The sequence below is a fragment of the Chiloscyllium punctatum genome, chromosome 10, assembly GCF_047496795.1.
Source record: "Chiloscyllium punctatum isolate Juve2018m chromosome 10, sChiPun1.3, whole genome shotgun sequence".
Classification (NCBI taxonomy): Eukaryota; Metazoa; Chordata; class Chondrichthyes; order Orectolobiformes; family Hemiscylliidae; genus Chiloscyllium; species Chiloscyllium punctatum.
Genome location: NC_092748.1, coordinates 11,145,764 through 11,167,644, shown reverse-complemented (window position 1 = coordinate 11,167,644; position 21,881 = coordinate 11,145,764). Strand labels below are relative to the sequence as shown.

The 21,881-nt window shown below is 44.2% G+C and overlaps 1 protein-coding gene across 2 annotated transcripts in view; it reads right to left on the bottom strand.

Moving 5' to 3' along the window:
- LOC140481888 (thrombospondin-type laminin G domain and EAR repeat-containing protein-like) overlaps positions 1 to 21,881 on the bottom strand; it is a 92,555-nt gene that overhangs the window by 32,919 nt on the left and 37,755 nt on the right. For both annotated transcript variants that reach the window (XM_072578516.1, XM_072578515.1), the window contains exons 6-8: positions 10,978 to 11,109; positions 5,202 to 5,434; positions 3,393 to 3,579 (exon numbers count right to left, since the gene is read on the bottom strand). In XM_072578516.1, coding sequence (XP_072434617.1) covers positions 3,393 to 3,579; positions 5,202 to 5,434; positions 10,978 to 11,109 — 552 coding nt within the window. The remainder of the gene's footprint in view (positions 1 to 3,392; positions 3,580 to 5,201; positions 5,435 to 10,977; positions 11,110 to 21,881) is intronic.

Below are 21,881 nucleotides of genomic sequence, written 5' to 3'. Positions count from 1 at the left end.
CTGGTGGTGGTGAGGTAGCAGTGGGTGCCATTGCATGCATGTTGCTCCTGTCAGTATCTTTTAGCTTGGTGTTGCCAAGGGGTAGCATCAACAAACAGCAGCCATACTAAATTGTCTTTTGCCTTTTGTCTGCATGGTTCTGAAGAACAATGTCTAAGTCGTCATCCAATAGGACACCAGCAAATTCTATAATGAATCAACAATTGCAATAGATGGCCCCTGGTCTTTCTGAATGAAATATTAATGATGTCCTTTCAGAAAAGTCTAATACGGAAGATCACTGAACAGTTTACCTTGGGACATTTAATTACATTAAAGACACTACATCAACACAAATTATTATGCACATCCCTTTTGTACCCAGTACCCGTTGGTGAGTCCACCAAAAATATACATAATATTCTGGGAAAAAAATGGAGCCCCGCAGACATGGCTTGAACTGGACACTCTGAGGCACTGCCTTTTCAAAACATCAAACCACCAACAAAGAGCACACTCAAGGGTAATAGTCAACTCTTGCTCCCAATTCATTTATCTGTATGAATAAAGATGCCAAATGGAAAGGACAAATCATAGACAACATCCACGTTTCCAAAGGGATTTAGTGAGCCTCCCTTTCACCCCTTACTTGGAAATCGTAGTATTCGGGTAGATTAAACTCAAGAATTGGGTGTAACTCCTGCACACTTTGGGACACCGTAAAGGTCATATGTCAAAGTCTTCCTTTCTCTGCCTCATGAATGTATAATCTGACATTTTCTTTCCTGATTATTCCGAAGTAGGGCAAGAACCAACTTCAATGGGACCAAACTAGGGTTTGAACCTGCGACTACAGAATCACATAAGCACCACAGTGCGGAAAGAGGCCATTTGGCCTATCGAGTCTGCACTGACACTCTGAAGAGTGTCCCACCCAGATCCAGACCCCCACCCTGTCTCTGTAACCCCGCATTTCCCATGGCTAATCCATCTAACCTGCACATCTTTGGAATGCGGCAGGAAACTGGAGCACCCGGAGGAAACCCAGGCGGACACAAGGAGAACATGCAAAGTCCACACAAACAGTTGCCCGAGGCTGGAATCGAACCCGGCGCTGGGAGGCAGCAGTGCTAACCACTGAGCAACTGCCACCGCAAACTAGGTGAAATTGTGATTGGTCAGGAGGATGTAAAGAGGTTTTGGGGCGATTTGGGCAAGTTAAGTGAATGGGCAAATGCATGGCAGATGCAGTAGCCCTACCACACCAGAGGGCTGCTCTCTCCTGAGAGAGGGGGTCACCACACCTCAGGCAGGGGAAGAGTTGAGAAGAAAAGTCCTATATGGTAACCTCAGCTGGTGTGGGGATTGAACCCACGCTGTTGGTGTTACTCTGCATTGCAAACTGGCTGACAAGCCAACTGACACAGGGCTTCCTGCTGCACAGGTCGCTTCCTGAGAGATGGGGGTGATCTCCTGAAAGACCCGAGGAGAGCCCACACATTCCATCTGGCACTTTCAACAGACAGAGTAAACTGGGATCCACAACCATCGAAAGCACTCCAGGTTGCTTTCCTGCCTTTCAGGTAATTTGATCACCAGCCAGCACTAAATAGACGCGAGGGCACACGTGCTGAAGGGATCTCTCGGAGATCGCCTTATGGGGGAGGGGGGAAGACAGCACGCAATGTTCAAATCCCAACCTGAATCCTGTCAACAAATTGCTGACATTGGGCTCTTATGGGTGGTCTCACTGGGGAAGATCACTTTGAGAATGCCTGTCCTGACAGATGCACTCCAATTATTACACACGCACACATGCCAAACTGAAAGATGAATTGACATGCTCCCAGTAGGAAAACCTCACGGGGCGACTTTCCTCTGTTTACAACCTTCACGATCTTTTCGGTCGGTGGGAGAGAACTTGAACCAGTCGTGGGCATTTCGGAACTTTTAGCTTGAACACCGTGTAAAAAGAGTTAAGTAAGCTGGCTTACGGCTCCAACAGGTCTCTAAATAAATGCATGTGCAGTCTGAACAGGCCCTGACCACCCTGGACCCATGCCAGATCTTGCAGGTGTCTACCTCTGCTGCATCAATATATCAGTCAGGTTCAACCCTGTTCCCTGCATTGCACAGCCTGAGATTCTGAGTGCAGATGTGGATCCATTGCTTTTATTGAAAGGTGAGTGCAAGAAGAATTGGCCTCCCTCTGACATCAGTCTCTCTCTCTCTCTCTCTCTGTGAGGAGACAGCTTCTTCGAATGTATTCTGTACATCCAGTACATTGTAGGAGGAGACCAGTCAGACTTTCACTCAGTTTACACTGAGACTGACCTGCATCTTAGCCTTATTCACTTCGCTTGGTCCGACATCCCTCAGCATGCTGGTCAAACAAAAATCCATTGATCTCAGTTTTGAAAATTTCAACTCACTTTGTCCCCCCGCTCGAAGCCTCATGAGCGTTTTTAGGGGAGAGCACTCCAGACTTCAACCACCTTTAATGTAGGCGTTCTTCCTGACATCACCCCTGAATGACCTGGCTCTAGTGTTAAGGGTATTCTTCCTTGTTGTGGATGCATCAATCACAAGAGAAAACAGTTTCTCCTTATTTACTCCATCAAATCCTTTAATCAGCTTAGGAACAGGAGTAGGGAATTCAGCCCCTCAAGCCTGTTCCACCATTCAATGAGATTATGTCCAATCTGTGGCCCAACTCCATACACCTGCCTTTGGCCCATTTCACTAACCACCTTTGCTTATCAAAAATCTACGTGTCTCAGATTTAAAATTAACATGAACAACTTCTTAATCGGAGCACTCTTTAATCTTCCATACTTCGTGAGGACTCTTCTGGTGCAGTGGTAGTGTCCCTACCCCTGAGCCAGCAGCTCTGGGTTCAAATCCTCCTTATGAATCATAGAATCCCTACAGTATGGATGCAAGCCATTCAGCCCATCGAGTCCACACCGACCCTCCAAAGAGCATGCCAACCAGACCCATCCCCATTCCTGTAACCCTGTATTTCCCATGGCCAATCCACCTAACCTGCACATATTTGGACTGTGGAACTGTGCTCAGCACTGAGCCACCATGCTGCCCATACTTCAGAGGTGTGTATTAACATCTCGGAGATTAGAAAACGTTTCCATACTCGAGGGAATACAAGCCTAGCCTGTGTAACCTGTATACATAATTTAGCCTTTCAACATCATTCTGGAGAATTTTCACTTGCCCATCCAAGGTCAGTCCTCTCACTCCTGTAGTGTGGAGTCCAAAACTGGACAGAGAGCAGTCAAGATGGGGTTTCATTCTAGATTTAGACAACTGCAACACAATCGTATTCGTCTACTGACTGTCTCAATCGAGGGAGAGAGGAGCTGGCAGCTAGCAACACATGATTCTGAAGAGTGTACCTTCACGATGATTGGCCACAGCGAGGTAAGTCTCCCCATTGATCTGGAAGGCCTCCCAGTCACGGGCACTGTGAGTTGGTAGTCTCTGGTACAGAACAAACCGCAGCCTCCTCTTGCTCCATCTGTAGATGACTGAATACTCCTGGTTCCGTTCATTCTTTTCAAAATTGGCCACGGCCAGGAAAACCTAAGAGGACACAGAGGATCAATAGTGTGCAAGATAGGGGAATGGGTCCCTGTGAGATTCTCGGGCTCACTTCCATTCCCACAGTCAAAATGTACATCTTGGAAAAGCCTTTATTAGAAAGTTTCCATGTTAATCAGAGATTTAGCCCTGCAGAACTCTTGCCCTTCTTTTATCCCATGTATACAGTGATAGAGCGAATCTAAGTGTGTACTCACTGGAACAACAATGCTTTGATCAGGGACAGTTAGGGTTGGGCAATGGCCAGCAAAACCAACATCTAAGTGAGCAAATAAAAAATAAACTCCAACCTAATGATTTGACACAGCTCAGAGCTAACCCAATCTATGACCGAGAACGTGGTGGAGGCAGATTGAACCATGTCTTTCATGGAGTCAGAGTCATATGGCAAAGGGCCCTTCGGTCCAACCAACCTACGCTGAACAGGAACACTAACTAAACTCATTCCACCTGCCTGCTCCTGGCCCATATCCCACCAAGCTTTTCCTATTCATGTACCCAGCCAAATGTCTTTTAAACACTGTAACTGTACCCACATCCACCATTTCCTCAGGAAGCTCATTCCACACGCAAACCACCCTCTGTGTAAATGTGTTGTCTCTTACGTCTTTTTAAATCTCTCTCCTCTCATCTTAAAAAATGCGACCCCTAGTCTTGAAATCCCCCATCCTAGGGAAAAGACAACTCCCATTAACTCTTATCTATACCTCTGATTATTTTACAAACTTCTATCAATTTGCCTCTTAACCTCTTGGGTTCCAGTGGACAAAGTCTCAGACTATCCAGCCTTACTTTATAACTCAACCTTCCATACACGGCAACATCCTGGGAAATCTCTTCTGAACCCTCTCCAGCTTAATCATATCCTTCCCATAACTGGGTGACCAGAATTGGACACAGTATTCTAGAATAGGCCTCACCAATATCCTGTACAACAACATGATTTCCCAACTCCTATACTCAAAGTACTGAGCTTCGAAATAGAATGTAGAGGAAGAGTTTGTGGCAAGTATGGAGGCTCAGTGGTTAGCACAGCTGCCTCACAGCGCCAAGGACCTGGGTTCAATTCCAGCCTCGGGCGACTGTCTATGTGGCGTTTGCACATTCTCCCCATGTATGCATGGGTTTGCTCCCACAATCCAAAGATGTGCAGGTTAGGTGAATTGCCCATGCTAAATTGCCTATAGTGTTCATAGATGTATAGGTTAGTTGCATTAGTCAGGGTAAATATAGAGTAATAGGTTAGGGAAATAGCTTTGGATAGGATACTTTTCAGAGGGTGGGTGTGCCCTTGTTGGGCCGAAGGGCCTGTTTCCACACTGTAGGGATTTTATGAAGTAGGAGTTGGTCTTGTAGAGAGCTGGCACGGACAGAAAGGACTGAATGGCCGCCTGTTGATTTGTAACTATTCTATGATTGTGCCGAGACCTGTCCTAACATTGTGGCCAGGTTAAAGTAATGAAACCAAGTCAGTTAATGCTCATGTGCACAAGCACATTAAGCACCGACAGTTGAAGTTTGTCAATGAAGGCAATTTCATTTCTTCACCGTGCCCATACTTTCTGAAATCTGAAAACATACCATTTATCCTTTTCCCAGCCTACCTCAGGGCCAATGGAGAAGTGTTTCCAGGCTTGGGCTTCATAAGTTGTGATGTTCTGATATGGCTCAAACCTCCCATTCAACCACTTGAAGATCGTTGAACCTGGCTGGGGCTTCCTATTGGCTGTGGCGGCAAAGAGTCCAATGTTTGGGATTTCAAAGATCTCCACATCTAGTGTTTCGGAGTTGGTCACCAGATTTTGATAGTTCTCCACATAGTCGAGTCTCTCCTTAGCTGGGGAATGAAAGAAGAAAACATGGGGGGTGTGGGGGAGGGGTGGGTGGGGGGTGTGGGGTGGGGGCGGTGAGGAGGCGGGGATGTCAGATCATCAATGAGTCCAGTACCAACTGTCCTGTGTCGTTCAACTAATTCAGGGTGTTGAATGCAGCGATGATGGGAAAGCAGGAAACGTGATGGTGCTCTTGACCAACATTAGCCACTATTTCTAGGAGAGTCCAAAGTATGAAAGAACGTTTTGTGTTTGTGCAACTTGTCATGACCTCGGGACCCCTAACAGCGTTTTACAGCCAATAAAGCACTTTTTAATTTGTTGCATTGCGGAAACATGGCAGCCATATTGCACACAACAAGACCCCACAAAGACTAACATGTTAGTGGCCAGAAAATCTAACCTTCAGGAAGTTGGCAGAGGGATGAATGTTGGAATACTGGTGAAAACTCACCTTGTTTCCAGAAAATTGGCAGCTTGGGAGGAGACATGGAGTTTCATCTGAAAGCCGGCATCCCGAATCATTCAGCATACTCTGAGTTGCAACAGCGGAGTGTCAGCCTGGATTAACATTCTACAACCTCCAGAATAAGGTTTGATCCCACAACCTGAGGGCTCAGGGGGCTGAATTTTAAGCAGAATTGATGGCTCTGGGTCCTCAGTTGGTGACTCAGGGGGTTAGCCTGCCACCTCTGGCCTGGGAAGCTATGACTCAATAATGTGTGGCTCACGTTCAGCCAATTAGATTCTTGAGGTTGTGGAGAGAATATGTCCCACCTCCAAAAGGTGCCAGCTAACTAATGATCCTCCAGTCCTATAGTGGCTCAGTGGTTAAACTGCTGGGTTCGACTATCTGTGTGGAGTTTGCACATTCTCCCTGTGTCTGCATGGGTTTCCTCTGGGTGCTCTGGTTTCCTCCCACAATCCAAAAAATATGCAGGTTAGGTGAAATGGCCATGCTAAATTGCCCAAAGCGTTAAGGGATAATGTGGGTTAGGTGCATTAGTCAGGGGTAAATGTAGAGTAATAGGGTAGGGGAATGGGGTGGGTTACTCTTTGGATGGTAGGTGTGGATGTGTGTTGGGCCAAATGGCCTGTTTCCACACTGTAAGGGTTCTATGTTTCTGATTCTACTGGTGCCACCACTGGCTGTGGACACTGCTGGGATTGCAGGCATCCCAGATTATGAGGTAACTGAAGCTGCCTCAGGAGGGCCAGTCAGGAAGTTCCCTGCAAGCTGGTAGAGAGGGGAGGTATGCGTATATTCAGGAAGCTGGGGAAGGGGGAAATGGTTTAAATTAGCAGCGGCTAATTTAAAAAGCCAGGAGTTCAACTTGACACCTAACCCACAGCATTTATTGTACCAAAGGAGGTGGGAAGGCAATGGGCAATGCCATCCCATTCCATTTTGCACCAACCCTTTCCCACCTGCCAGCCTGGTTGAGGTGGGCACTTTATTATTCTGACCCTTTGAGCTAAAACTGGCACCTTTAAGGATGAACAAAGCATTTGCAAAAATGTCAAGCTTTGAGTGGCTCTTTATTCTGTCCGTGAAAGGTTAAAAATTGACCTTTCGAGCAGGAGACTGATATGTGTTTTATTTATTTATTTATATTTTATTTATTTCTATGTCTGTAATGACCCAGACTGCTCCTGAAGCAGACAGACGTTACTCTGTCACCAAAAGATCCCCATTCTATCCACAAATGAAATCATCTGCTTTTGAACCCGGGTTTCTAAGCCACACTAATAAGTTGCTGCTGTTTCTGCGTGTGTGGTGCAGCTGGAAGCTTCTATTTGTATGGCTATTTCAAAACGTTAAGGCCAATGGTAACGTCTTAAGTTCCTCAGGCTGATTTCTGAAATCATTTAACAATCCAAAAGTAATCATTCTTAGGATTTGGCGGACTGCCCAATTTGTGTCAATCTCTTCGCTCATTGTTAGTAATCTGCATTGACATAGATGGGTCTTGACATGCTGTTAACCATGTTACTAGTTTTGTAAGCATGTCTACTGCCTCTTAATAGAGACTGTGGAGAGATGTGCATTGAGGTTCCTGCTGACTGTATACATGCCAAGCACGATTTGGTTTGAAGTGCAATTTGTAGTTGTATTTTTCTGAGTGATAGGCATGGAGTCTGTGTCACTGTTTTGTAAGACTTTCCCTGAAACCACGAACTGTCTTAAGACAGTTCACCCATCATCTCTGTGCTGATTGACTTAATCCAGTTTCTGGGAGAGGAATGTCTCGCCGCTAAAATCCTGGCTGCTGTCTTCAAATTGCTTCTCAGCTTCAGACTGGCCTATCCCTGTTAACGTCCGAGGTTCAGAGATTCTGCATTTCCCATAATTCTGACCCCTTACACTTTCTTTAATTGCCATGATCCAACATGGCTGTCCGTACCTCTAGCTGTCTGGAGTGTTATCCCGAAAAGCTTTTGCCTTTCCACATGCTGGTCCTCTCTTTCATTCCTTTTCATTAATCAAGCCTTTGGTCACTTGTCCCAAGATCTCCTGAAGGTTTTTTTTGTGATAACACTCCAGAGAAACACCTTGGGATATTTTATGATATTACAGAAGATGCAAAGCCATGAAAGGTGGGGTTGCTTTTTAAGTAAGTGCCAGACTACATATAATATGATCATCAAACTTCAGTCCATAAATGTAACATTTGTCGGGCTTCAATCAAGTTTTGGGAAGTGAAGATGCTTTTTTTTTTAAATGAGAGTGGTGCAAGGAAAAGGTCTTAGCAAAAATAGCCAATGTGGCACCAATTGGTTCATTAAAATGGCAATTGGCTTGAATATTGGAGGGGAATATGACTGATGGCTTCTGGAGCATATATTTTTAACTAACCTGTTCAAATGCATTACGACATACCTCTGGAGCAAATGGGAGTGAACCTGGGCCTTCTGACCCAGAGGTAGGGACAAGTCCAAAGAGGTTATAGGGAAACAGAGACGAATAAACAATAAACATAAACAAATATAAATAAATGAGCAATCTATGGAATAGCTTGCTTCCTGACTTGGAATGAAGAAAGATCAATTGAAACAAACTAAAGTTGAGTCATGGACACAAGGGAATTGAATAATCTGAGTCTGAAGATTGGATGATGGTTTGATTGATCTCCTTGGGAGAGTAGATGGATATGTTTGAACTCACGATGGAACTGTGCCTCTTGGCTTGAATAGCCTTTCCCTTGTTCCACCTTATTTCAAATTTTTTTCCAAATTAATTCACAGGATGAGGGCCTCACTGTCTGGGACAGCATTTATTGCCCATCCCAGGGGGCAGTTAAGAGTCAGCCACACTGCTGTGGGTCTGAAGTCACATGTAGGCCACACCGGGTAAGGATGGCAGCTTCCTTCCCTAAAGGACATTAATGAGCCAGATGGGTTTTTTTTTCCAATAATCAACAATGGTTTTATGGTCATCATTAGACTCTTAATTCCAGATATTTAGTGAATTCAATTGGAAATTTGTTAAATTTCAGTTTAACAAAGACCCCATGAATCAAAGACATTTGTGTACTTTTGAAATTTTGTTTATGGTAAGATCACAAATGGTCTTTTTTTTAGATAACAAATAATAATTGCATTAATATAGCACTTTCCATCCAATTAAGTACTTTTGAAGTATATTTAATGTTGTGAAATAGGAAATTGAAAATAGTGAGGACTGCAGATGCTGATGACGTATCAGTCTCAATGAAGGGTCCTGCCTGAAACATCAATTCTCCTGCTCTTCTGATGCTGCTTGACCTGCTGTGCTTTTTCCAGCTCCATCTTCCATCGACCGTGATATAGGAAATGTAAATTACATGCAACTAGCTCCCACAAACAGCAATATGATCATGGGCAGATCATCTGTCTTTCCTGATGTTGACTGAGGGATAAATATTGATTTGGATATGGAGGATGATCTCCTGCTCCTCTTGTGAAATAGTGCCATGCGATCTTTTACATTGACTCAACCAGGCAGACAGAGCACTGGTTTAATATCTCATTGGAAAGACAGCACCTCTGACATTGCAATACTGCACTGGGGTGTCAGTCTTGAATTTTTTTACTCATACACTTAACTGGAACCTTGAAGCCCATGTTCTTGAGGCACAAATGCTTTGAACTGAACTACACCTGACAAAAAAAAACACTTTGATAGCAAAAGCTATTGTGATCTTTATTAAAAACTTGTTCACTGTTTATGGATGGTGTTGGTGAGGCCCAAATTTATTGCTGATCCACAATCGTTCTCAGAGCTGTTTTCCTTGAGACCATTGCAGTCCTTGGTTTTGTACATAAATCCACAGTCCTGTTAGACAGGAACTTTTTGGATTTTGACTCAGAGATAGTGAAAGGAAATACTTCTAAATCAGCATGGTAAGTGACTTAGAAGGGAACCAGTTTTTGATTCCCTCTTCCTCAAATCAAATTTGAGAAAAAGATTCAGCAAAAAGTATGTGTGTGAGTATATGTGTAAATGTGTGTGAGTGTGTGTGAGAGAGAGGGTGTGTGTGTATGTGTGTGAGAGAGAGATAGAGTGGGTGCATATGTGTGCATGTGTTTGTGTGCGTTAGAGAGAGTTGGTGTGTGTGTGTGTGTGATACAGAAAGAGAGTGGGTGTGTGTGGATGTGTTGTGTGGGGAGGGGATAATTTATTCAACACTCAGAGACCTTTATCTGATTATTGGTGCACATGGAAGACAGAACCGTTCAGCACTGATGCACTCTGAATTAGCGTGACTCACTACTTGAACCCTGAACGCTGAGTTACAATATTGTGGGTCAAAGTGCCTCTCCAGAAGGTTCTAATCTGGGTTGACACTCCAGTGTAGTCCTGAGGCAGGGGTGTACAGTCAGAGATGAATTGTTAAGAAAAAAGGTCCCATCTATCTGGCATGGTAGCTCAGTGGTTAGCACTGCTGTCTCACAGCACCAGGGTATTGCACTTGATTCTACCGTTGGGTGACGGTACATTCTCCCCGTGTCTGTTGGGTTTCCTCTGGGGTGCTCAGGTTTCCTCCCACAATCCAAAGACATGCAGGGTAGGTGAACTGGCCATGCTAAATTGCCATAATGTTCAGGGATGTGTAGGTTAGGTGCATTAGTCAGGGGTAAGTACAGGATAATAGGGTAGGGGAATGGGTCTGCATGGGTTACTCTTCGGAAGGTTGGTGTGGACTTGTTGAGCTGAAGAGATTGTTTCCACACTGTAAGGAATCTATGATTCTATCCTCTCAAGTGGAGGGAGAAGATCCCATAGCACAATTTTAAAGAATAGCAAGGGAGTTAACACTGGAGTCCTGACCAATCAACATTGCAAAAGCAGGTCACTTGGCAATTATCATATTACTGTTTGTGGGAGCTTATTGTGCCCTGTTTCAATGACTGAGTAAAAAAAATCTCATTGACCGTAATGAGCCATGCTGAGGTTCATACAAATGTGACTTTCTTTCTTTATGTATTCTATTTATTCATTAACAACTTCACTGAGGGGTGGCACTACAAACAATCCATCTCTACCTTAATGATATTATTGCATTACCTTGTAAGATTGACACCCAAGTCTTCCCATCGCAGATATAAAGGTCTTTCTTGAAAACATCAAACCAGAGACGGCTGGCTTCAGTCTCAGTGCAGGGTGGGTGGCTTCCAATTGTCACCTTCATGTCTGTTTCTGATTTCAACACAAGAGGAGATCAGCAACGTTCATATTTACCAGAGACGAGTCATTGAGTTAGACACTGTGGCTTCACCATGGCTGGGTCAAAATCCCGGAATTCTCTCCCTAACGGCATTGTGGGTTAACCCACAGCAGTTGAACTGCAGTAGTTCAAGAAGGCAGCTCACCACCACCTTCTCAAGGGCAACTAGGGATGGGTAATAAATACTGACCATCCCACAATGCCCCCATCCCACAAATGAATAAAGAAAAAAGACTGCAAAGTGTACTTTACATACTATTTTGATCCATTTTCATATTTCTCCATCAGTAACAACAGCTTCCATTCAATGGTGCCTTTAACATAGTAAATTGTCCCAAAATGTTTCCGAAGAGAGTTCTGACTAAGTTTGCATACGTTGGTCACATAGAGAAATATTAGAACGCAGGCTTAGTCAGGGACAACATTTTAAGCAGCATATTGGAGGTGAAAGAGATAGAGAAGCAGAGATGCTTTTAAATGTATTCAATCTTGGGATATGGATGTCATTGACAAGGCCAGTATTTACTATCCATCTCTAATTGTACTTGTTAGGTAATGGTGATGCACTGCAGTCCTCATGGCGTATAGGCACTTGCAGGGCAGTTATGGAGGTGGTTCAAGGATTTACACCCAGGGACACTGAAAGAATGGCAATATATTTCCAAGTCAGGATGGTGAGTGGCTTGGAGGAGAACTTGCAGTTGGTGATGTTACCAATACTTGCATCAATAGGACTATCCATTAAAACTCACACTTAAATACATTAACACTGTTTTGATGGCAAGAAAAGGGGTGATAGTGTCATAAGTACACCACTAAATTAGAGCAAATCACTGCAGTACAAAGATTGGACTCACCTTTACCAGGACTGTCCACAGGGTAATGTTACCAATACAGACTGAAAAGATCATTTGGAACAAGTACATTAGTAAGAAAAGTTTTTTTTCCTTCATGTTGATTATCTCATCACATGTTATAGAGCCAGTTTGGCAGCTTTGGGACTCAGCCAGCTTCCTCAATAGTAGTGCTACTCTTGGTAATGGACAATGAAATGCCCCACTTAAACTACATTCTGTTCCCTTGTTCCCCTTGGTGCTTCTCCCAGGCAGTGTTCCATGGAGTACTAGTCCGTCAACTGAGGAAGGATGGTAATCAACAGAAGAATTCTTTGCCTATAATTTCACGAGTCTTCATGAGGAAATATTAGGACTGGCCAGAAAGTATAATTTAATAATTTAACATTGGGCTATTGTTTGACTAGTCTGTGAAACAGCTCTCCCAATTTTGGCAGAAGTCCCCAGATGTGGGCGAGGAGAATTTTGCAGGATTAATAAGACAGGATGTACTTTTGTTGCATCCAGGACCTAGGTCAAGGCCAGGAGCTCCAACTGGTTGAAATATCCTTATGCTTTCTTTGTAAGAGAGTGGCCTGCTAGGACAGTTCAGAGTCAACCACATTGCTGTGGGCCTAGGACCACATTGGGCCAGTTGAGATTTTAGGACTATCCAATAGCTTCATGGTCATGATCTTGGACACCGGCTTTTAAATTCTGGGATTGCTTAACTAAGTGAATTCAGCCACAACAAATAGCCATGCATTCACATCTCTGGATTATTGGGCCATTCACATGAGCTCTGTGCCACCTATTCATATGGGGGACTTCAAAGTTTAGGGGCTTAGTGAGTGGAAGGCATGGAATGCGCAAGAGACCAGAAGTAAAAGTCAACAGAGATCGCCAATGACTGGACAGGTTGCCAATGACGGGGAGAGCCACGGTCCTGAGGAAGTTGCAAACAAGGTTCGGAATTTTTAAATCGAGGCGTTGTCAGGCCGGGAGCCAACTAGATATATCCACAGGGACAGAAATTGTGATGATTCACACTTCAACCTGAGTTATCCTGAAGGCAGTGATTCATATACTGTGGGTGTCCCCATTCTTCCAATTCCACACCCATAATGACTTCTGTCCGCCTGGAATGTCTAGGTAGCAATTTATATTGATAGAGCACCTTAACCAGAGTAACACGGACATAAAATGCTAAGCAGCACGGAATCAAAAAGTGCGGCACTGGAAAAGCTTGACAGATCAGGGAGCTCCAAGTAGCAGGAGAGTCGCTGTTTCGGGCATAAGCCCTTTGTCAGGAATGGAGAAAGGCCAACAGCAACTCAACCTTCACAGGAGGCTTGTAAGAAATGACAGAAAGCTTGGTCAAAGAGACATTTTTGAGAAGCTGTTTAAAGGCTGTTGGAAATTAAACAGTTAAAGGAGTTTAGGAAGACAGTTCCTGAGGGAAAACCTCAAGTTCCCACCGGAAAAATGGAGTGAAGTGTCACTGCAGTTCAGCGACAGAGGGTGAGAGGTATTAAGAGGCAGAATGTGAGGTTTGCATATGCAGGGTCAGATCAGGTGTGGAAAGAGCTTGTAAGTGAGCACAGGAGTTCTGAATTCTATGTTATGGTGACATGCAACTCTGAACAGGTCTACACAGTCTCATTCTCAAAGCGAGGCCTTCCTGCGAGGAGGGTGGCTAAAGTTATACTGAGCAGGAGCCTGAGCTGAACTTTCTCATTTCTTCACTCAGGCCCCTTAGTTTGTCCACAAGCAATCTTAATTAAACTCAGACCAGAGCCAGGACCAAACATGGGATCTTCCCTGCCTGTGTGTATATATCCATACCAGACCGTGAAGCAAGTGCTACAGTGTCAAAAGTGCCATCCTTCAGATGAGATGGTAAAACCAAGACACCTTTTGCCCTCTCAGATGGATATAACAGATTCTATGGGACTGTTTTGAAGAACAGCACAGGAGATATCTTCAGAATCCTGGCCAATGTTTGATACAACATTTAACATCAATATAACGCAGACTTCATGGTCATGACCACCGTACTGTTAGTGGGAGCAAACTGGCTGGCATATTTACTGTGTTAGCTAAATGTAACACAAATTAAATACATTTATTCTGTTTATTTGAAGATTGCTGGTGTATTTATTTGAAGCTACACTAATATATACAGAGCGGAGCTAATCTCCAGACACAGCTTGCACCTTGAGTGTTACAGTGCAGACAGCCTGTTGCCCGTGGTCATGTGATAGCATTCCAGTACTTGGCTTATATGCATTTTCTACTCTTAAAGAGACATCAGTCCAAATGTGATACGACAACACTTCCTACATCAGTACAGTGACAACACTTCAATAGAAGTAACCCAATTGATTGTAAGGCGCTAGAGAAATCTTCCTTTCTCTAACTAAGCAGAGATGGCTGGGCAGGTGATGTGCTGTTGCTGTATGATGTGGGAGCTGGCTGATCCCATTGTGAACGGCAGTGACCACATCTGCAGCAAGTGTTGGTTGCTGGAAGAACTCCGGATCAGAGTTGATGATCTGGAATCTGAGCTTCAAACACTGCGGCATATCCGGGAGGGGGAGAGTTACCTGGACGCTTTGTTTCAGGAGGCAGTCACACCTGGGAGATTAATTAATTCCCACTCAGCTAGTGATCAGGCACAAAAGAGTGTGACTGTAAGTGAGGCAGGTAGGGGGACCCAGAGTTCAGGAGTGGAGGAGCCTCAGCCCTTGACCTTGTCCAACAGGTACGAGATTCTTGCTCCCTGTTCGGATGAGGAAAAGGGCTCTGGACAGGATGAGCCAACTGGCCAAGGCACCATGGTGCAGAAGGCCATTCAAGAGGGGGGAGCTAATAGACAGGTAGTGGTTATAGGGGATTCTATAATTAGGGGGACAGATAGTATCCTTTGCAAGCCGGATCGGGAGTCTCGCATGGTGTGTTGCCTGCCCGGTGCCAGGGTGCGAGACATCTCTGACCGGCTTGAAAGGATATTGGAGCGGGAGGGGGAGGATCCAGTTGTTGTGGTCCACGTTGGTACCAACAACATAGGCAAGACTAGGGTGGAGGACCTGTTTGGGCATTACGAAGCACTAGGCAGGAAATTGAAGCACAGGTCCTCAAGGGTCATAATCTCCGGATTACTGCCCGAGCCACGTGCCAATTGGCATAGGGACAAGAAAATTAGGCAATTAAACACGTGGCTAAGGGATTGGTGTGGGAAAGAGGGATTCCACTTCATGGGGCACTGGCATCAGTTTTGGAACAGGGGGGATCTGTACCGTTGGGACGGTCTCCACCTGAACCGATCAGGTACCAATGTTCTGGCGAAGAGGATAAATAGGGTGGTCAGTAGGACTTTAAACTTCTGAGTTGGGGGGAAGGGAAAGTGAAAGCAACAGGGAGTATGGAGGTAAATGGAAAGATAAGCAGCAGGATAGCATGTTTCCAGGCGGATTTAAAATTGAGGCAGACTGAGAATGCAGAAAAAAGCAAGGATAACTTAGGACATATGACTTACAACATCTCTAATAAGGAAGTTAGCATTAAGGCACTTTACCTGAATGCTCGTAGCATTCATAACAAAGCCGATGAATTAATGGCACAGATAATAGTGAATGATTATGATGTAGTAGGCATCACAGAGACTTGGTTACAGGGGGGTCAGGACTGGCAGTTAAACCTCCATGGTTTTTCGACTTATCGAAAAGACAGAGAGGTGGGCAGAGGGGGTGGAGTTGCCTTGTTAGTTAAGAACAAAATTAAATCTATGGTATTGAATGACATAGCGTCAGATGATGTGGAGTCTGTGTGGGTGGAATTGAGGAACCACAAAGGCAAAAAAACCATAATTGGAGTTGTGTACAGACCTCCTAACAGTGGTCAGGACCAGGGACGCAACATGTACCGGGAAATAGAGAAGGCATGTCAGAAAGGCAAGGTTACATTGATCATGGGTGACTTCAATATGCAGGTGGACTGGGTAAATAATGTTGCTAGTGGATCTAAAGAAAGGGAATTCATGGAATGCTTACAGGATGGCTTTTTGGAACAGCTAGTCATGGAGCCCACAAGAGAGCAGGCTATTCTGGACCTAGTGCTTTGCAATGAACCAGACTCTATAAAAGATCTTAAAGTAAGGGAACCCTTAGGAAGTAGCGACCATAATATGGTAGAGTTCAGTCTGGAGTTTGAAAGGGAGAAGGCGAAATCTGATGTAATGGTGTTACAGTTGAATAAAGGTAATTATGAGGGCATGAGAGAGGAACTGACTAAAATAGACTGGAAGCAGAGGCTAACCGGGAAGACACTAGAGCAAAAATGGCAGGAGTTTGTAGGTATAATTGAGGACACTGTACAGAGGTTCATTCCCAAGAAAAGAAAGATTAACCGGGGAGGGATTAGACAACCTTGGCTGACAAAGGAAGTCAGGAAATGTATTAAAGAAAAAGAGAGATCCTATAAAGTGGCTAAGAACAGTGGGAAATCAGAAGATTGGGAAGGATACAAAAGCAAACAGAGGATAACAAAGAGTGTAATAAGAAATGAGAGGATCAAATATGAAGGTAGGCTAGCCAGTAATATTAGAAATAATAGTAAAAGTTTCTTTCAGTACATAAGAAACAAACGACAGGCAAAAGTAGACATTGGGCCACTTCAAACTGATGCAGGGAGCCTAGTGATGGGAGATAAGGAAATAGCAGGAGAACTTAACAAGTACTTTGCGTCAGTTTTCACAGTGGAAGACAGGAGTAATATCCCAAAAATTAAAGGGTGTCACGGGGCTGAGTTGAGTATGGTTGCCATTACGAAAGAGATAGTGCTAGAAAAGTTAAAAAGTCTTAAAATTGATAAATCTCCTGGCCCCGATGGGATACACCCTAGAGTTCTGAGAGAGGTTGCTGAGGAAATAGCAGAGGCATTGGTTGAGATCTTTCAAGAGTCACTGGAGTCAGGAAAGGTCCCGGACGATTGGAAGATGGCTGTAGTAACCCCCTTGTTCAAGAAAGGATCAAGGCAAAAGATGGAAAATTATAGGCCAATCAGCTTAACCTCGGTTGTTGGTAAAATTCTAGAATCCATCATTAAGGATGAGGTTTCTAAATTCTTGGAAGAGCAGAGTCTGATTAGAACAAGTCAACATGGATTTAGTAAAGGGAGGTCATGCCTGACAAACCTGTTGGAATTTTTTGAAGAGGTAACAAGTAGGTTAGACCAGGGGAACCCAGTGGATGTGGTCTATCTGGACTTTCAAAAGGCCTTTGATAAGGTGCCACACGGGAGACTGCTGAGCAAGGTGAGGGCCCATGGTGTTCGAGGTGAGCTGCTGGGATGGATTGAGGATTGGCTATCTAACAGAAGGCAGAGAGTTGGGATAAAAGGTTCTTTTTCAGAATGGCAGCCGGTGACGAGCGGTGTCCCGCAGGGTTCGGTGCTGGGGCCACAGCTGTTCGCATTATATATTAATGATTTGGATGAGGGAACCGGGGGCATTCTAGCGAAGTTTGCCGATGATACAAAGTTAGGTAGACAGGCAGGTAGTACTGAGGAAGTGGGGAGGCTACAGAAGGATCTAGACAGGTTGGGAGAGTGGTCCAGGAAATGGCTGATGGAATTTAACGTGAGCAAGTGTGAGGTCTTGCACTTTGGCAAAAAGAATATAGGAATGGACTACTTTCTAAATGGTGAGAAACTTAATAAAGCCAAAGCACAAAGGGACCTGGGAGTGCTAGTCGAGGATTCTCTAAAGGTAAACATGCAGGTTGAGTCTGTGATTAAGAAAGCGAATGCAATGTTGTCTCTTATCTCAAGAGGGTTGGAATATAAAAGCAGAGATGTACTACTAAGACTTTATAAAGCTCTGGTTAGGCCCCATTTGGAGTACTGTGTCCAGTTTTGGTCCCCACACCTCAGGAAGGACATACTGGCACTGGAACGTGTCCAGCGGAGATTCACACGGATGATCCCTGGAATGACAGGTCTAGCATATGAGGAACGGCTGAGGATACTGGGGTTGTATTCGTTGGAGTTTAGAAGATTAAGGGGAGATCTAATAGAGACGTACAAAATAATACATGGCTTTGAAAAGGTGGATGCTAGAAAATTGTTTCTGTTAGGCGAGGAGACTAGGACCCGTGGACACAGCCTTAGAATTAGAGGGGGTCATTTCAGAACGGAAATGCGGAGACATTTCTTCAGCCAGAGAGTGGTGGGCCTGTGGAATTCGTTGCCACGGAGTGCAGTGGAAGCCGGGACGCTAAATGTCTTCAAGGCCGAGATTGATAGGTTCTTGTTGTCTAGAGGAATTAAGGGCTACGGGGAGAACGCTGGCAAGTGGAGCTGAAATGCGCATCAGCCATGATTGAATGGCGGAGTGGACTCGATGGGCCGAATGGCCTTACTTCCACTCCTATGTCTTATGGTCTTATGGTCTCTCCCTGTCAGATGAACTGAAACCAGAAAGGAAGGTTACATTGACTGGGTCCCAACAATAGGTGGTGTAAAACCCTCAGGCTTGTTCTGGAGATTCCATGAATTGAAGATTAGTTTATGGAAGATTTGGGAAGCATTAATAAAAGCTGAAGTATTTTTCTTCATTGAATTTGATCATTGTTGATTACTAGTTATACAACGAGGGAGGTGTGGGTTGGGGGAGGGGGATGCTGATTGACTAACCATTAGAAATAAAATGATGGCAGCAATGAAGTCTTTTTTATTTTCCAGTTGGGTGGAAAGGTGGCATACCTGGACAATGGACATGTTGGGTGATCAATTGGAGGAAGGTGGTGGGAGGTCCTAGAAACATCGAAGAATACCAGTAACTAATTGGCAACCTTATGTGTTCCATTTCTCTCAAAGTTAATGAATTACTCTGTAAAATGAGTCAGGTTATAACCTGCAGCACACTGGCAGTAATCTTCTGATGTCAGCTATACTCAACCACCAGTTAAAACTCAACCCAGGCAGGTTGAGCATAAGTCTCAAATGAAGTCCCTAAGAGAAGTGAAGAGGAGAATTAATGGAAGTGTTCAAAATTATGACTGATTCTAATAGAGAAGCGGGGCGGTGGGGGGGAGGGAGTGTTCCCACTCACAAGAGGATCAGTAACCAGAAGACACATTTAAAAGAAAATAAAACTTTAAAAGCATGGTGAAAGAATCTTGAAGGGGATGAGAATATTTTTATGCAGTGCGTTGTTGTGATCTGGAAGGTGTTACCTGAAAGGGCAGGTTCAATAGTGAGTTCCCATAAGGAATTGAGTAGATAATTGAAGAGGAAAATGTTCATGACTCTGGGCAAAAGGCAAGGGAATGGGACCACTTGGAGAGCTCTTTCAAATATCTGGTGGCCCATGAAAAGGTAAATGATCTCCTTCATTGCTCATAATTCTAGTATTGAACAACAATGAGCTCATGTAGGTATTAATCATGTTATTCTCATATCTGTCTGTAGTCTATGGCAATATACTTACATAATAAACAAACGGTTTGGTCTTACGTGAAGTCATAGCCATAGAGTCATAGAGATGTACAGCATGGAAAAGACCCTTTGGTCCAACCCGTCCATGCTGACCAGATATCCTAAATTAATCAAGTCTCATATGCTAGCATTTGGTCCATATCCCTCGAAGCCCTTCCTATTCGTGTACCCACCCTGGTGCCTTTTATATGATGTAACTGTACCAGCCTCTATCACTTCCTCCGGCAGCTCATTCCAAACACACACCCCACCCTCTGCAGGAGAAAGTTGCCCATTAGGTACTTTTCCCCTCTCACCTTAACCTATGCTCTGGTTTCCCCGACCCGAGAAAAAAGACCTTGGATATCCACCCAATCCATGCCTCTCATGATTTTATAAACCTCAGCCAGGGAAAACATCATCAGCCTACTCAGCGTGTCCCTATAGCTCAAACCCTCCAATCTCAGCAACATCTGCAAAATATAAAATATTCCAAGTCACTTCACAAAAGCATTATCAATCAAAATCTCACACGGACCTGAGTAACCTGATGTTCAGAACTGGAGACAAAAAAGTCTTCAGTAAATCCCTTGCTGCCTGGAGCCTCCTTTTGGGAGACCTGGCCCCTGCCACTGGTTTGCATAGGTCTCGACAGATTTGCGGATTGACCTGGAAAGCCAGGAATATCCTGTTCTTCGCTGGCCAAGGGAGGTGTGTTTGGGAGAGGCCGTGAAAGGGAGTCAAACACCATTAAGATAGCATATGCACACCCGAAACTGCCTCACCCAAATACTTGAGGCAGCTCCACCCAACATCATTATAGCAAAATAAAAGCAAAATATTGTGGATGCTGGCAAGCTGAAATTACTACTGGAAACTCCAGAAATTCTCAGCAGCTCTGTCAGCATCTGTGGGGAGAAAAACAGAGTTATTGATTCCACCCTGCATAGCTTTTCAGAATTGGAAAGTCTGAAGGGTCACGTCAACTCGAAACATTAATTTCATTTCTCTCTCCATTGATGCTGCTTGACCTGCTGAATATTTCCAGCAATACCTGTTCTTAATACAGTTTGTTTCCATGAGAATCCTCAGTATGAAGATTCAGTTCTGGTTTTGTCGCTGAATAGTGTATTTAGGTCCAGTGCTATGTGCATCTTCAAGTCTGCCAACAACATTAACTGGCATGCCACAGTTGATGGGAGCAGAACGGTGCAAAAGAGATTGTGGGCAAAATTGTGATAGATGGAGTTCAGTGGGGGAAATGTGGAGTCATGTAAGCATCAGAGTAAGGAAGTTAGGAATTGGGGATAAATAGGAAATTTCGGGCTCCCAAATCACTGAAAGCTAACGGACAGGTATGAGCAGAAACTATCGTGGTATATCTCAAGAGTTCTGAATTCAAAGAGATCTAAGTTATGTTTCAGGCACACGGAGCACTGGTTAGATCCCCATTCTGTAGCAATGTATTAAGTCTGACCGCCACATCTCAGCAAGGGGATTTTGACCCTTCAGGGGTGCACCAAACCCACCAGAACGATCCTAGGGCTAAAAGGGTTGTACTAGAATTAGCAATAGAATTTATTGTCACATGTACTCAAGTACAGGGATATAAGGAGTACAGTGAAAAATTCACAATGTCGACATTCACATCATCATCTTAGGTACAAAGGTACTTAGGCACAAAGTAGAAAAATTAGGAACATAACTAAGAGTTCAACATTGCAGTCCTTCTTGAATGCTTAACCATGCTGGGCTCGCACTCCCCACAAGGGTTTCATCTACTCCATGGAGAGCTCAATATTGTGAGGACGGGTTGTGCAAATATGACTTGCACTCCTTATGGGAGATTTAGTAGTGATCAAATTGAGGTCTTCACAAAAGTTTAAAGGACTTGATTGAGTAGACAGCACAAAATAGGTGGGAGGCATCCAGAACACTGGGTATAACCTTAAAGCGAGGTTCAAGCCAGTGGGGGTAACATTGGAAAGCACTACTTCAGCAAATTGGAAATCCAGATCCCCCTCCCCCCACTCTCCAAGCAGCTATTGAGGCTGAACAGTGATTAAGATTTTCAAAATAGAGGATGGTTCATTTTTTTGTTCAGGAAGTTAAATGAGGGTAACGGAACCACAGTGGGCAAATGGAGATTTGCCAGGATCGAACTGAATGGTGGAACAAGGTCAAACTGCCCACCCCTGTTCGTTTATAGAGCAACAAAACAGCCAAGTGGCAAATGGTGCAGTGGCACAAATAGCTTCAGGGATGTGCTGAGAATTTAATGATTAAGAAAAAGGGAAACTATTTACTTGTATGAGTCTCATCTTTCCTGTTGAAACACTCAAATGTTTTGCCAATCCCAATGTACGTAAACTCCTCGAGCCTCACAGCCCTCTGACATTTCACTGATCCTCCAATTCAGGCCACTAGCACATCCT